General features: G+C 38.5%; 1 protein-coding gene across 1 annotated transcript in view; it reads left to right on the top strand.

The window, feature by feature from the left end:
* Positions 1-10,806, top strand: part of TRIM24 (tripartite motif containing 24) — a 72,651-nt gene extending 61,845 nt beyond the window's left edge. Inside the window, exons 14-19 of the mRNA XM_064155479.1 lie at positions 1,329-1,497; positions 2,350-2,663; positions 5,364-5,496; positions 7,244-7,318; positions 8,697-8,846; positions 10,052-10,806. Of these exons, the coding sequence (XP_064011549.1) occupies positions 1,329-1,497; positions 2,350-2,663; positions 5,364-5,496; positions 7,244-7,318; positions 8,697-8,846; positions 10,052-10,261 (1,051 nt within the window). The 3' untranslated portion in view covers positions 10,262-10,806. The remainder of the gene's footprint in view (positions 1-1,328; positions 1,498-2,349; positions 2,664-5,363; positions 5,497-7,243; positions 7,319-8,696; positions 8,847-10,051) is intronic.
* Positions 10,807-12,638: the final 1,832 nt, after the last annotated feature.

Below are 12,638 nucleotides of genomic sequence, written 5' to 3'. Positions count from 1 at the left end.
CTTAATGCACGTAGAAGACAATTTGCCTCACCTTCTCAACAGGCCAGGATTTGATGGTTATTACAGCACTGTCTGCATTTCCAAAGTAGTAATTTCATTTCTAAATGTATTAATAGTGAATCTAAAAATGTATTAGCTCTGTAAATGATGGCTAGGTTGGCATTAGAATGCCAATTCCAAATTAGATTTTAAAATCAGAAAAATCAGATAAAGGAAAGAGTTGCACATTGGAAGTCCTCATGAAACTATAAATTACATCAGGTTTAAAGAACTGATGTTACAAAGAGGGTTATTAAGAATTTTCTGCCATAACACAGTTAAGTGAGCACTAGATATCTACCGAGTCTACACAAATGTTTTTATCCCTTAGTGACAGCATATTAATGATAAAATAGATTTGCACAATGTTGCTTGAAATGTGCAGACTCATTATGTTGCAATAAATTAGAGCATGCAGCTGACAAGATTAATTTTTCATGCAGAGAAAAATTAAGTGACATTGATCCTACTGGAATTGGAAATGCAGATGCTGTTTAATATTAAATACCTTTTTTTCTATTCCATTTATGTAGTAAATTGTGTGAAAGGACTCCTACAAACTCTGACAGGTTTGTCTGAAGACATTTTTACTTGATTTTTTGAAATAAGTGATTCTATTTATCTACTGCTGCTTGTTAAGTTTTGTTACATTCCTAACTCTTCATTATTATAAATAAAAAAAAACCCAACCAACCAAAGCACTGAAATGCAAATGGCAAACCTGATATTTTTGAGTTTAGTTGTCCAGTCTCATCCTGTTACAACTAAACACATGAAAAAACAGATCTAGGCCTACAAATGGGAGCCTAGCTTTGGTGCAGCTGTAAGAAACTCTTCAGGGGCAACATAAATATGTTTCATCTGGCTTATTTGCTTGTATGGTTTACAATGATCAGTGCAGCTCTGGAGAAACATTGGCCTTCCCCAAAAATGCAGCTGCATCTCCTTCAGAGTGGGGTAATGTTCAGTGGAAGTGCATTTTGTGTATGTGTAGGGCCTAAAAGAAACAGATTATTTACAAATCTTGTCATAGTGGCAAGTCAGACCATGAGTAATGCTCCAGTTATGGAACTACACTGTTAAAACATTCCCTTATTGCAATGGTTTTTCAGTACACATGAAAGGATGTAACTTGGATATTATGTTCCAGAAAAGTAATACCATAGTGCTCAGAATTCACAGCAGCCAAATGGATTAGCATCTGAGCTCTCTGAAAGCATTAGTATGCAAAAAGTGTGCAGTTCTGACTCTTGATTTCCCTTCTTCTTGACTCTTTCTGTCATTTGCAGTTCTGGCTCATCTAGCAGGCCACCAGGAGCTGATTCTACACACAAAGTTCCAGTTGTTATGTTGGAGCCGATCAGAATTAAACAGGAGTCAAGTACACCAAATGAGAACTTAGATTTCCCAATTGTTGTAGTGAAGCAAGAAACGGAGGAGGAACCTCGGCCTCAGAATGTAATATTAACAGTTAAAAATAGCTCTTTTCTTCTTGGTAGAGGGTATTTTGCATTTCTGGAGAATAAAATAATTCTTTAATCTTCCATTGGAGTTTTTCATGGGAAAGCTACAAATCTAAATGAAAGGAGGTGAAATGCGAAATTAAACTAGATCTACTGCCAATTCAATTAAATAAGTGATGTGATCAGACTGCTTTCATCCACTGAAAACCTAGGAAGACAAGCAATCACTGGCAAAAATACAATTTTTCTTCTGGTAATAGGAAGCATTTTTAACCACACTGGAGTAGCATACATAAATAAGATTGCTAGACTTTTGGGGCATTAAAGATTACTTTTTATTAGTGGAGCACTAAATAGCCTTTCATAGCTAATTGCTGTCTACAACTACAAGAAAGGAGGTTGTAGCCAGCTGGGGGCTGGTCTCTTCTCCCAGGCAACTAGCAACAAAACAAGGGGACACAGTTTCAAGTTGTGCCAGGGGAGGTATAGGGTAGATATTAGGAGGAAGTTCTTGACAGAGAGAGTGATTTGCCATTGGAATGGGCTGCCCAGGGAGGTGGTGGAGTTGCCATCCCTGGAGGTATACAAGAAAAGACTGGATGAGGCACTTAGTGCCATGGTCTAGTTGATTGGACAGGGCTGGGTGCTAGGTTGGACTGGATGATCTTGGAGGTCTCTTCCAACCTGGCTGATTCTATATTATAATGTGATACAAAGTTTTGCATGTGTGTTGCAAGTCACACAGCTCCTTGGGCACAAATTTGATGTTGTGGTTGGCTTACTTGTTGCTAGGGCATTGTTAGTTTACAAAACATTATAATCTGCCTTCCTTTGATTCTTCTTACAGACCACCTTTTCAGGAAGCATACTTACTTCATTGTTGTTAGATAGCAGTCATCGTTCTGCTTCTGTTGAAACCATCTTAAGAACAGATGCACCAGACAGCACAGATGATCAACCAGGGATACAGCAGGAGAAGATGTCCAGTGGAAAGACAGGATGGATAGGTCCCTCTCACATTGGGGAGGGCAGAAAAGAGGATGATCCCAATGAAGATTGGTGTGCAGTATGTCAAAATGGAGGGGAGCTCCTTTGTTGTGAGAAGTGTCCTAAAGTATTCCATCTTTCTTGTCATGTCCCTTCACTGATGAGCTTTCCAAGGTAATTGTGAGCTCTTCAATTCCATTTAAACTTTCATGAAAAGACATAAGCTTTGTGTTGTGAAACCTAGCACAAAAAGTTTCTGCCTCAAAGGGCATCTTGAACCGAAAAGTTTTAGTAACTGTTGAAAATATAAATTTGTATTAAATCTGCAGTTTAAAATTGCAGGTCTGCAGCCACAGTAATAAAACTTTCCACTTATTTGGCAATAAGCAAAATCACTTACATCTAGGTCATTTATTTCTGAAATTGGGCCACAGAATTACCAGCTTGTCATAAAATGTTTTAAGGATGACAGAAAAAAAATTCCTTCATAATGGTAATAGAAAGCTTTATCTGGGCTAATGTAGTATTAAATATATTATTTACTATAGTGCTATCTATGGCTATACTTCAAGCTTGGGATGTAATGACTAAAATCATCTAGCAATGCCTCCTTCAGTGTTGAGACAAGCAGTGTGCTTTATGATTGGCTGTTACAAAGCCACTACTCATGACTAAGTTTCTTGAGTTTCACAATATGTAGTCTTAAATATGTTGTTGCTATTATAAGCATTACTGGCATTTCCTTCTGGAATTAGTGTCTTTGATTAAAATAAATGGCTTTTTGCTGTGTTCCAACTTGGAAATGCCATGCAATAAGCTTATTAGATGAAAACATCTGTTGTAATACGTTTAGCATTTAATGCTTTTATAAATATTAGGTTTTCTTGTTAAATATCAGCTAGTTTGCTGGTGTAAAACACTTGGATAGCAATTTAGTTTAGTACATGGATCATTGCTGTGCTACTCTGAACAAGCTGATTTCTGCAAACATGTCTATTCTTTTAATGGCAATGGCACAAAATGTCTTTTAGAAACTTCAAATTATGGGATTTTTTGCTTGTTTTAAGGGAAATGATGGTATATTACGTCACTGTGCCACAAGAAAAACCCAGTAAAGTCACAGTAGGCAGTTAAATGTTTGTGCCTTTCTGACAAGACAAAAAAAGTATCTCTAAGCAATTAGATAACAAAACTTCATTTCTGTTAAAGTTAGTTTCAAGATTAAGCCTTCAAAACTTCTCTTTTTTAATGGAGCATTCTGTGGAAACTGAGATCATGATGTCTAGGGGCAAGGGAACCAAAACCAACTTGTCTGGCCCATGTTCAAACCTATAAATGTGCATGTTAATACAAATGCACTGGATTCCAGAACTTCAGAACCACAGTTAGCTTAATTTTCCTCTTGCATTCAGGTGTATCAGTTTTTTGTGGAGTATATTTTTTTTGCAGCTGTAACAGTCTGCTCAACAAACTTTGGTCTCTTATCATGAGTTCCTTCAAACATACAAAATAGTTCCTTTATTGTTACAACGGCAGCATTGGCCTACTTCTTTTGTGACTGCTTTTTTAAGCTCTTGCTTCTGGTGGATAGAAAAATTTCACCCTGTAGTCACAAGGTGGCTGCATTTTTTTTCCTTCATTCCAATTCACTACACTCTTCCTGGATATTTAAATGCATAATTTCTCCATCTTTCATATGTTTCCTGTACCATTAGATCATGGCCTGTATCTTTTCTTTTTTATATCTACCACATTTTTCTAATGCTAGTCCAGACACGAGGTGACAGTGTCATATAAATAACTGTCAAGTTAAGGCAGTAGAAGGTCTCTCTGAAGGAGAATGATTATTATTCACTACTGTATTCTGCAACTAGCAGATGGTGGAAATCTTTGAATCACCATGAATGAAAGCCAGTAATATATTTTATTTTAATATTCTCTTTAAGTTTAAAACGTGGAAAGGCTTGTGCCTCAAACGGCCACACAAAATGAACTAGGAGATGCTCAGAAACTATTTCCCATTCACAAAGATCTTGTAACCCATCTCCAAGTAGGTACCTTTAAGTAAATGAGGTTTCCTTACTGTTTTATTGCTAAGCTCTGCCGTGTAAGAAGTACAATGCAGCCCTCTTGTGGCTAACTGGAAGCACATAAGGTTTTTACTTTTTTGGCAGAACTGTATTAATAACATGGACTTTCACAGGTTTTTAAAACCTTTGGAGTTCACAAATTGTATTAGAGAATGAGTGACCATAGCTTGCAGGTCTAGTTTTGTTCTGCAAAACAGAACAAACAAACCAACAAACTAATCTTATGCTGTCCTTTTCAGGTTTTCCAGGACCAGCCAATAGTATCAGGAACACCTGAAAGTTTTAGAGAGTGAAAAATTTCAAGCTTTCAAAAAATCTTGTCTAGGATAATCAATATATAGAAGTAATATGTTATAGATGAGTCTTGTAGAGAGAATGTATAGCTTTTGCCATATAGCACTAACACCTTTCCTGTGTTTGGCCCATACAATTGCATCAACTTAACTGTGCTTTTAAGAAACAGAACGCTTAATAGTGCTTTTCTTAATTCCTATGAGCTCAAGTGAAAAATTTTGTACTTATAAAGGCAGGCACCATTTACCTGTTAGGAAAAAACATTTTTATGTTACACCCCTAATGACACTGGTGTCATCTAAAGGGAAAGAACACTCTAATAAAGCATATTTGCCAGCAGTCCCTACCTTTTATAGTGTTTAAAAAAAACTAACACATGATGCAGAAAGAAACACCCCACAAATGAAGAATTTATCCACAAATATGTGGAAAGCCTTTTGCACAATTTTGGAATGTTGCTGAGGTCAATATATCTGTCTGTTGTCTTTAGTGGAGAGTGGATTTGTACATTCTGTCGGGATTTGTCCAAGCCAGAAGTTGAATATGACTGTGATAAACCTGCTCACGGCTCTGAAAAAAGAAAACTTGAAGACAATGTGGGTTTGGCACCAATAGACCGTAGGGTAAGGATAAAATGAGTACTATTTTGCTCCTGCTTGTATTCTGAAATGTATCACTTAAAATTCAAGAGAAATGTTGAGGTGCTGGAATGTGTCCAGAGAAGGGCAACAAGGCCTGGAACACACACCCTTTGAGGAGAGGCTGAGGGAGCTGGGGTTGTTTAGCCTGGAGAAGAGGAGGCTCAGGGGTGACCTCATTGCTGTCTACAGCTACCTGAAGGGAGGCTGTAGCCAGGTGGGGGTTGGTCTCTTCTGCCAGGCAACCAGCAACAGAACAAGGGGACACAGTGTGAAGTTGTGCCAGGGGAGGTGTAGGCTGGATGTTAGGAGGAAGTTGTTGGCAGAGAGAGTGATTTGCCATTGGAATGGGCTGCCCAGGGAGGTGGTGGAGGCACAATCCCTGCAGGTGTTGAAGAAAAGCCTGGATGAGGCACTTAGTACCATGGTCTAGTTGATGATAAAAAGCAGAGATCAGAGCAGCCTTCATGTAAATATGTGGAGCAATGCATGCTGAATGACTCGCTGTTGGTGATCTGGTGCTCCAGACTGGGGCTGTGCCCTAGCAATTAGCCAGTGCTAGCTTTAAAAAAGCTCTCACACACAGTGGCCTTGCATGGACAATGTTTTTCTTTATGCCTTCCACATTTGGCATAGATCAACATTATCAAGTAATGGTTTTACACCTCGGAGGACATTGTTAACATCATCCTGAAAAGTTAAGGTGGTTCTTTCACAATGAAGATACACAGAGGTTCCATACTGCCTCCAGAGATTGACTCAGGTCTCTGGGAGTAAATGTGTCCTTTTCCAGCTTTGAGAGTTCTAGTGAAAAAAACTAGAAAGCAAGCAGTGGCTCTCCACCTTTCTGGGTTTTTCCTGAAACCTCAGAGTTAAAAGGGAAAACCTGTGCCTTTGAGCAGACATTTCAATTGCTTGACAGAATCTTTGGGATTCTTGGGATTTGGATTTTTTTTCCTTGCCTTTTTTGTTTTGCGTACTTCTTTGCAGTTGTTTTAGTATTACTTTAAACTTTTGAAGCATTTTTTAGCTGTATTGGAAACTTTCAGTAGTGTTTTACTTGGTTTAAGTTGGCAACTGTGTAAATACTCTGAAATGAGTATTTTATTTGGAGTCTTGGTCTACCTGTAGAACCATTGTTTCCATGTGCCACTAGCTAAAAGGAAAATAGCTGGCTCTGTTTGTATTTTGCTTTAAATCTAACTTACAAGATTGTAAGTTGTGAGTCCTGTAAAAATTCTGATAAAAAATCACCATGCATAAAATCCAACAAAGCTACTCACAATCTCTTTCAAGGCTCAAGATTCAGTTTAATATATTTAGATACACTTAAAGATATTCCTTCCTGCTGCTAACAAAGTACTGTCGACTTTGCAGTTACAGAGCAGTTATACCCAGATCAGGAAAAATATTACTGATATTTCTGAATATTAGTAAAGCACTAAGAGCCATGCAAGGGGTTTTATTCCCTGAAATATATTTGGCACAGCAAATGCTGAATAACACTGATGGGGAACTGTATGAGGTTTGATAGGATGCATTTCAGAGTTGATAATACCTATTTCAGAGAAAGTATATTGTAGTCCGATAGTTACAGCAGTTAATCGTGCCTCCAAATGCACTTTTCCTGATCACTTTTCTGCTTAGGGGATTACTGAGCAACTGTATTTTCTGTAGTCCAAATCATGCAGGGTTCTCTTAATTGCTTGGGTATCTGTTTTTCTTGACACAGAAGTGCGAAAGACTGCTGCTATACCTCTACTGTCATGAAATGAGTCTTGCTTTTCAAGATCCAGTTCCTCCCACAGTATGTATTTGACTTCTTTCTATTTCATGTTAACAGCATAATTGTCATGTTTCTAATGGCATCTTATGTTCTATCACGGCCCATTATGAGAAGTCAAGTTTCCCAGACAGTGAGTTTATTAAAGATGTGTGATTTTATTAAAACTGCCTGAAAGGGAGTTAAAAAGCCAAAGCAGTGAATTGGAAGGGGATTTAACATTCAGTTTCCCAAGAAATAATTTTTTTTGATGCTTTAAAAATAGACACAAAGAGTAACTTCTAACTCTAATTCCTGGTTTTACAGTGGTGAGTGATATCACTAAAAAGGTGAATTTTGATACATTTGGGTTTTTGTAAAGTTACATTGTTTTGAAACTTAGGATGCTCACAGTATTATTATTGGCTTGAAATTTACTGGTTTAAAATGGTGCATTAGAAGTCCAAGGATACACAGGAGAGTTACCATTGTGATCAGATGAAAAATACCTCTTTTGTGTTCTTCAAGACAAGTCAATGGGAAGAGTATTCATCAGTAAGTGGGCTCCTATGCATCCTTTTTATTCCATTGGAATAAACCTTCTGAAGAAGAACAACATTCCACAGAGTTTAATAACAAGAGGTGGCACAAGGGATTGATTAAACATCTGGTAGTCACATGTTACTTAATTCAGGTATTAGAGCATTTCTCTTAGAATGGGAATGTAATGAGGAATCATAGAAGGTTATGGGCTGGAAGTGACCTTCAAAAATCATCTAGCCCAAACCCTCTACCAGAACAGGGTCACTCATACCAGATCACACAGGAATGCATTCAGGCAGGTCTTAAGTATCTCCAGTACAAAAATACTTTCACTGAATTTCTTTATATTATTTTCTAATTTTAGATGTTTTTTTTTCCTAGAGAAAGAATTAACTCTTAATCCTGTAATTTGAGGTGCCCAAATCATTGATATCTCTGAAAGTTCCCACCATTTCCAGGGATGTGTTTCATGACCAAAGTTCACTTTGAGCAACTTGTGTACTGCCTCCATTTCAGTGGGTTGCCGAACTTAGGTGGTGGCCTTGAGAGTGACACTTACTAGATGGATCATTTGACTCCATCCAGAAATAATTTCCAAGCTGTGTGCACTCTTATCTGTAGTCATTGTGGGTGAGGTTTTTTAATTTGTTTTCCTTGTATTTAGAAATAAACATTGCAAAGTGTATATTGTAGCCACCAAAACTAGCATACATCACTGTTACTCCAGAAATGGACTGCATACATGTTAGAAGTACAAGTCTAGGTCTTAGAATTATGCTTTGAAGGTGAGACTAAATCTTGCCCCCTCCCTCAGAGCTAAAGGGCAGTAAGTAATGAACGTGACTGCATTGGGTAACAATTTTTTTTCTATTCCATTTAGGTTCCTGATTACTACAAAATAATCAAAAAGCCTATGGACTTGTCAACCATCAAGAAAAGACTTGAAGTGGCCAATTCATGCTACACAAAGCCAGAAGATTTTGTTGCTGATTTCAGACTGATTTTCCAGAACTGTGCTGAATTTAATGAGGTTAGAAAATTAGATACTTTATCTGGATCTGGATTTTGGGGGCTTATTCACTTTCAGGAAAAATGTAGTGGGGGGTGCAACTTACAACACAAGAATTTCTTGACTTAAACTTATTTTGGTGATGAGACTGCAGTGAAAAATATAGATTACATTTGGAACTATTGTGGGAGTAGATGACTATGCAGAGGGCATCCTTCCACAGAAGGGATGAGAAATGTAACAAACATGCTAGCTGGATGGCAGGACAGCAGGTAAAGACTGGGGCATTTGATTATCACAGAGGTTAATGGTGGATAGTTGATTAAAAAAATTGTTTAATCCTCCTTGCCTCAGATGTTAAATTCAGTGGAATTTTCACTCTAGGAGGTCTTTCCTCACTGTTACGATTTCTAGTTGATGTGTTGAGTGATTATCGTTATCCATCATGGCACGTAAGGGGACAGTAACTGAAAAAGGGATGCAGGTACTGAGTGAACCTTAAATTAAGACAGAATTACAGTGGGAATAAAGACTTCTCTAAGTGGCCCCAGTGTGACTCCATTCCAGTCATCCTGAATTGCTGGAAATACTTCCTATCATGGTGACCTCCACTTCAGGAAACGGTTCAGCCATGGTGGCTGTGAATGACTCTAGGTCTGCCTAGTGTTCCAGATTACAGTCACCATCTAGCCCAGTGTATTTTCACCATAATTAACCTATAACCTAGAGAAGACATTCTCGCATTTCAAACTGTCATTCCAAAACACTTTCCATGCCCTGAAGGCATGCTATATATTTCACAGCACTCCCAGACATTTTTGGCATTTTGGTTTGGGTGTTTTGGGTGGGGTTTTTTTTTTTTTTTTTTTGTGGGTTTTTTTTCCAGTGAGGAGTTAGGAGCTTTTAGAATCATTTTATAGAGCTTTCAGGAGTCAGGCAGAATGGCTTTCACAGTTGATTTCTATAATAATGCATCTGAGAAATAAGTAATTGGACATGTTGCCCAAAAGATCTGCTTTGGCTCTCTGTTTTGCAGGCTTTGTGCTCTTTGGGCCTGTGTTCCACAGCTGCTGTTCTTAGTGCTGATTGGTTGTTTTCATTTGTTTTTTGTATTTTGTTTGTTTAATTTATTTATTAGTAGTCTGTAAAAGCACCTTAAATACAGAATGTGATCTAAGTTGCAAAGCTATTTTGTGATGCATCAATGTTATTAATTCACCCAACAGCCTGATTCAGAAGTGGCTGATGCTGGCATGAAACTTGAAGAGTATTTTGAAGAACTTCTGAGGAACCTTTATCCTGAGAGAAAATTCCCTGTACAGCCCAGCTGCCTGAGTGAAAAAGATAATCCAGAACTTACTGATGACTCTGATGATGACATTGTACAGCCCCGGAAAAAGCGTCTCAAAGTAGAAGAGCATCAGTTGCTGAAATGAGCCACACGTGTTACTGCAGAACGTTTTTCAAAAGCTAGGAATATTTATCACTGTTACTTGTGACAAGAGGGAAAACCTGACTGCTCTGACTTGTGGCGTTGTGGATAGCTACTGGACTTTCTACTCCTTGTCTGAAACACAGAGCTAATAGACGTCAAGGCAAGCTTCTTTGAAGTTTCAAACTTTGGTCCTGCTTCTGGAGCAGCACAGAAATTGCCTTTTGTGTGGGGTGACAGCTGTTTAAGTTTGAAAAAGAAAAGTTTGTGTAGAACTGACCTTCAAAATATTACATGGGTTCAACATGTGGCTTTCTGAGTTTGAAGAAAATGTGATCTCACCAGACTTCTAATTTTACCAAAGGCATGTGGCTGGCCATAATTTGATTTCTTTGTACTGTATTTAACACAAGCCATGAAAACAGATGTTGTAATATTACTGTCCTGCAATACTGACTGGTACAATGAAAGTGTAGTTGCCCCCAAAGAAGTTACTGGTACTTTAAAAATGTAAGGGAGAGTGTATTAAAAACAACTGTTTAAGAAAAACCTAATAATTTGAGAGTTTTTAATGAAGAAAGTAAAGGACAGGATACTTTGTTTTGCACCATTTCTCTCACTACCAGCAAGCAAGGAACAGTGGTATTCCTGTACATTTCATTTAACAGGTGTCTCAAGTTTGATGGCAAAATCTTGAGGGGAAAAATATTTACTTGCAACTGTATCAGAGTTTGCACATATTTAGAGAGGAGAAGCAAACATTCTTTCTGTCCACAAGCTCTTGTTGATTTTCCAGATGTCATAGTTTGTTGTCAGAAGGCAACCAGTGTTGTTATTCACTTGGAAGTACACAAGATACTGTTCTTCAACCCTGCATCTATCTGTGTTAAATTCAACAGAAGAGGAGAACAAATTACCTTTTCTGTTCTGTCTTCTTTCCAGAAGCACTGATGACAATATAGATGGTTGTTTGTGTCCTCAGAGATTGCAGAGTTAGAGAAGTACTTGCTTATATTCGTGCCAGCTATTAGTTTGTACTTTTAATTTATATAATCTTAAATGATAACTGAGAGCAGGCACTCTTCTAGATTAATGGAGCTCTGCTTGTGACAGAATTTTGCAGATGGAATTGTGAAGACAGCAAGTGTACACAAGCCTGCTTTTGACTTGCTGTGTGGCACCTATATGGTGCTGTTGATAGATTATTGAGACTAAGCATTGCTTGTGCCTATTTGGTATGTAGGCACACTCTCAGAAAAAGGCCTTTTCTTTGCTTCTCACCAGATCTGATGCTGCCCACCTGCCTTTGTCATAGGGTGGCACTGCGCACTCGTATGTAGTGAACACTTCAAAAGAGTAGACAGTTGTGTTTGCAGCAAGCCTTTGACATGGCTTTTGAAATGCCACAATGATGTGCTTGATTTTTAAGGTGCTTTTTCCCTTCTCTGTTTTAAACTTCAGTTTTCTGAGGGACTTGTTTGATTTGTGATTTTGTATAAATGTTTATTACCTTGTACCTGCTTGTAGCAGGAGTTTTACCATCCCAGAGTACCATGAAAAAGCAGACAGGTGAAGGAGCAGAACTGGATGGTGAGGGAAACCATTCTAACAAAACAGGTGTTAGCAGTGCCCACACTACAGTAACAAGAGGCACAGCCATTGCAGCGTTTGAAGTCATGCCTAGAAGGCCCAGCAGATGTCCTTTTGCATTGTTAAATGCAGCTACTGCACTGCGTGTAACAGTGCTTCCAGGAGAATGTGCTGTGTTAGGAGTCTTGGAGGCAAAGGTTGAGACCTATAAAGCTTCACACTCAAACTGTTCTCTCAGTGAAAAATACAGGGGAGAGGAGTGTAGGTGTTGCAGCACAGTCCAGTTACTGTCTGTAAACTTTGACAATATCTGTTTCACTACCTCACTGGAAAAATACGATTTTCCTTTTGTGGCCTTGAATGTCACCCTAATAATCTTCAGACACTGCCTCTGCTATGAGGTTTGAGATGTTAAATGCAACCATAACAGATGATACATGCACTAATAGTTGAGGAATGCTATTATGTGTTCAGAGGAAAGCATCATACTCCAAGCTGCTCTGGCAAAGACTCTACTTTGTGCTGGCATTCAGGGTGGGACCTAGACAGGTTGGAGAGTTGAATGGGGAGAAATTTAATGAAATACAATAGGGCCAAGTGTAGAGTCATGCACTTGGGAAAGAATAGGCTGGGGACTGACCTATTGGAGAGCAGAGGAGAAGAACCTCAGGCTGTGGAGTCTCTTCCACTGGAGACATTCAAAACCCACCTGGATGCATTCCTGTGTGACCTATGCTGGCAGGAAGGTTTAGCTAGATGATCTTTTGAGGTCCCTTCCAACCCTTGATGTT

This window comes from Pogoniulus pusillus, chromosome 15 (genome assembly GCF_015220805.1).
Source record: "Pogoniulus pusillus isolate bPogPus1 chromosome 15, bPogPus1.pri, whole genome shotgun sequence".
Taxonomy (NCBI): domain Eukaryota; kingdom Metazoa; phylum Chordata; class Aves; order Piciformes; family Lybiidae; genus Pogoniulus; species Pogoniulus pusillus.
Note: the sequence above shows the minus strand (reverse complement) of the source record. Positions and strands in the feature narration are given on the sequence as shown.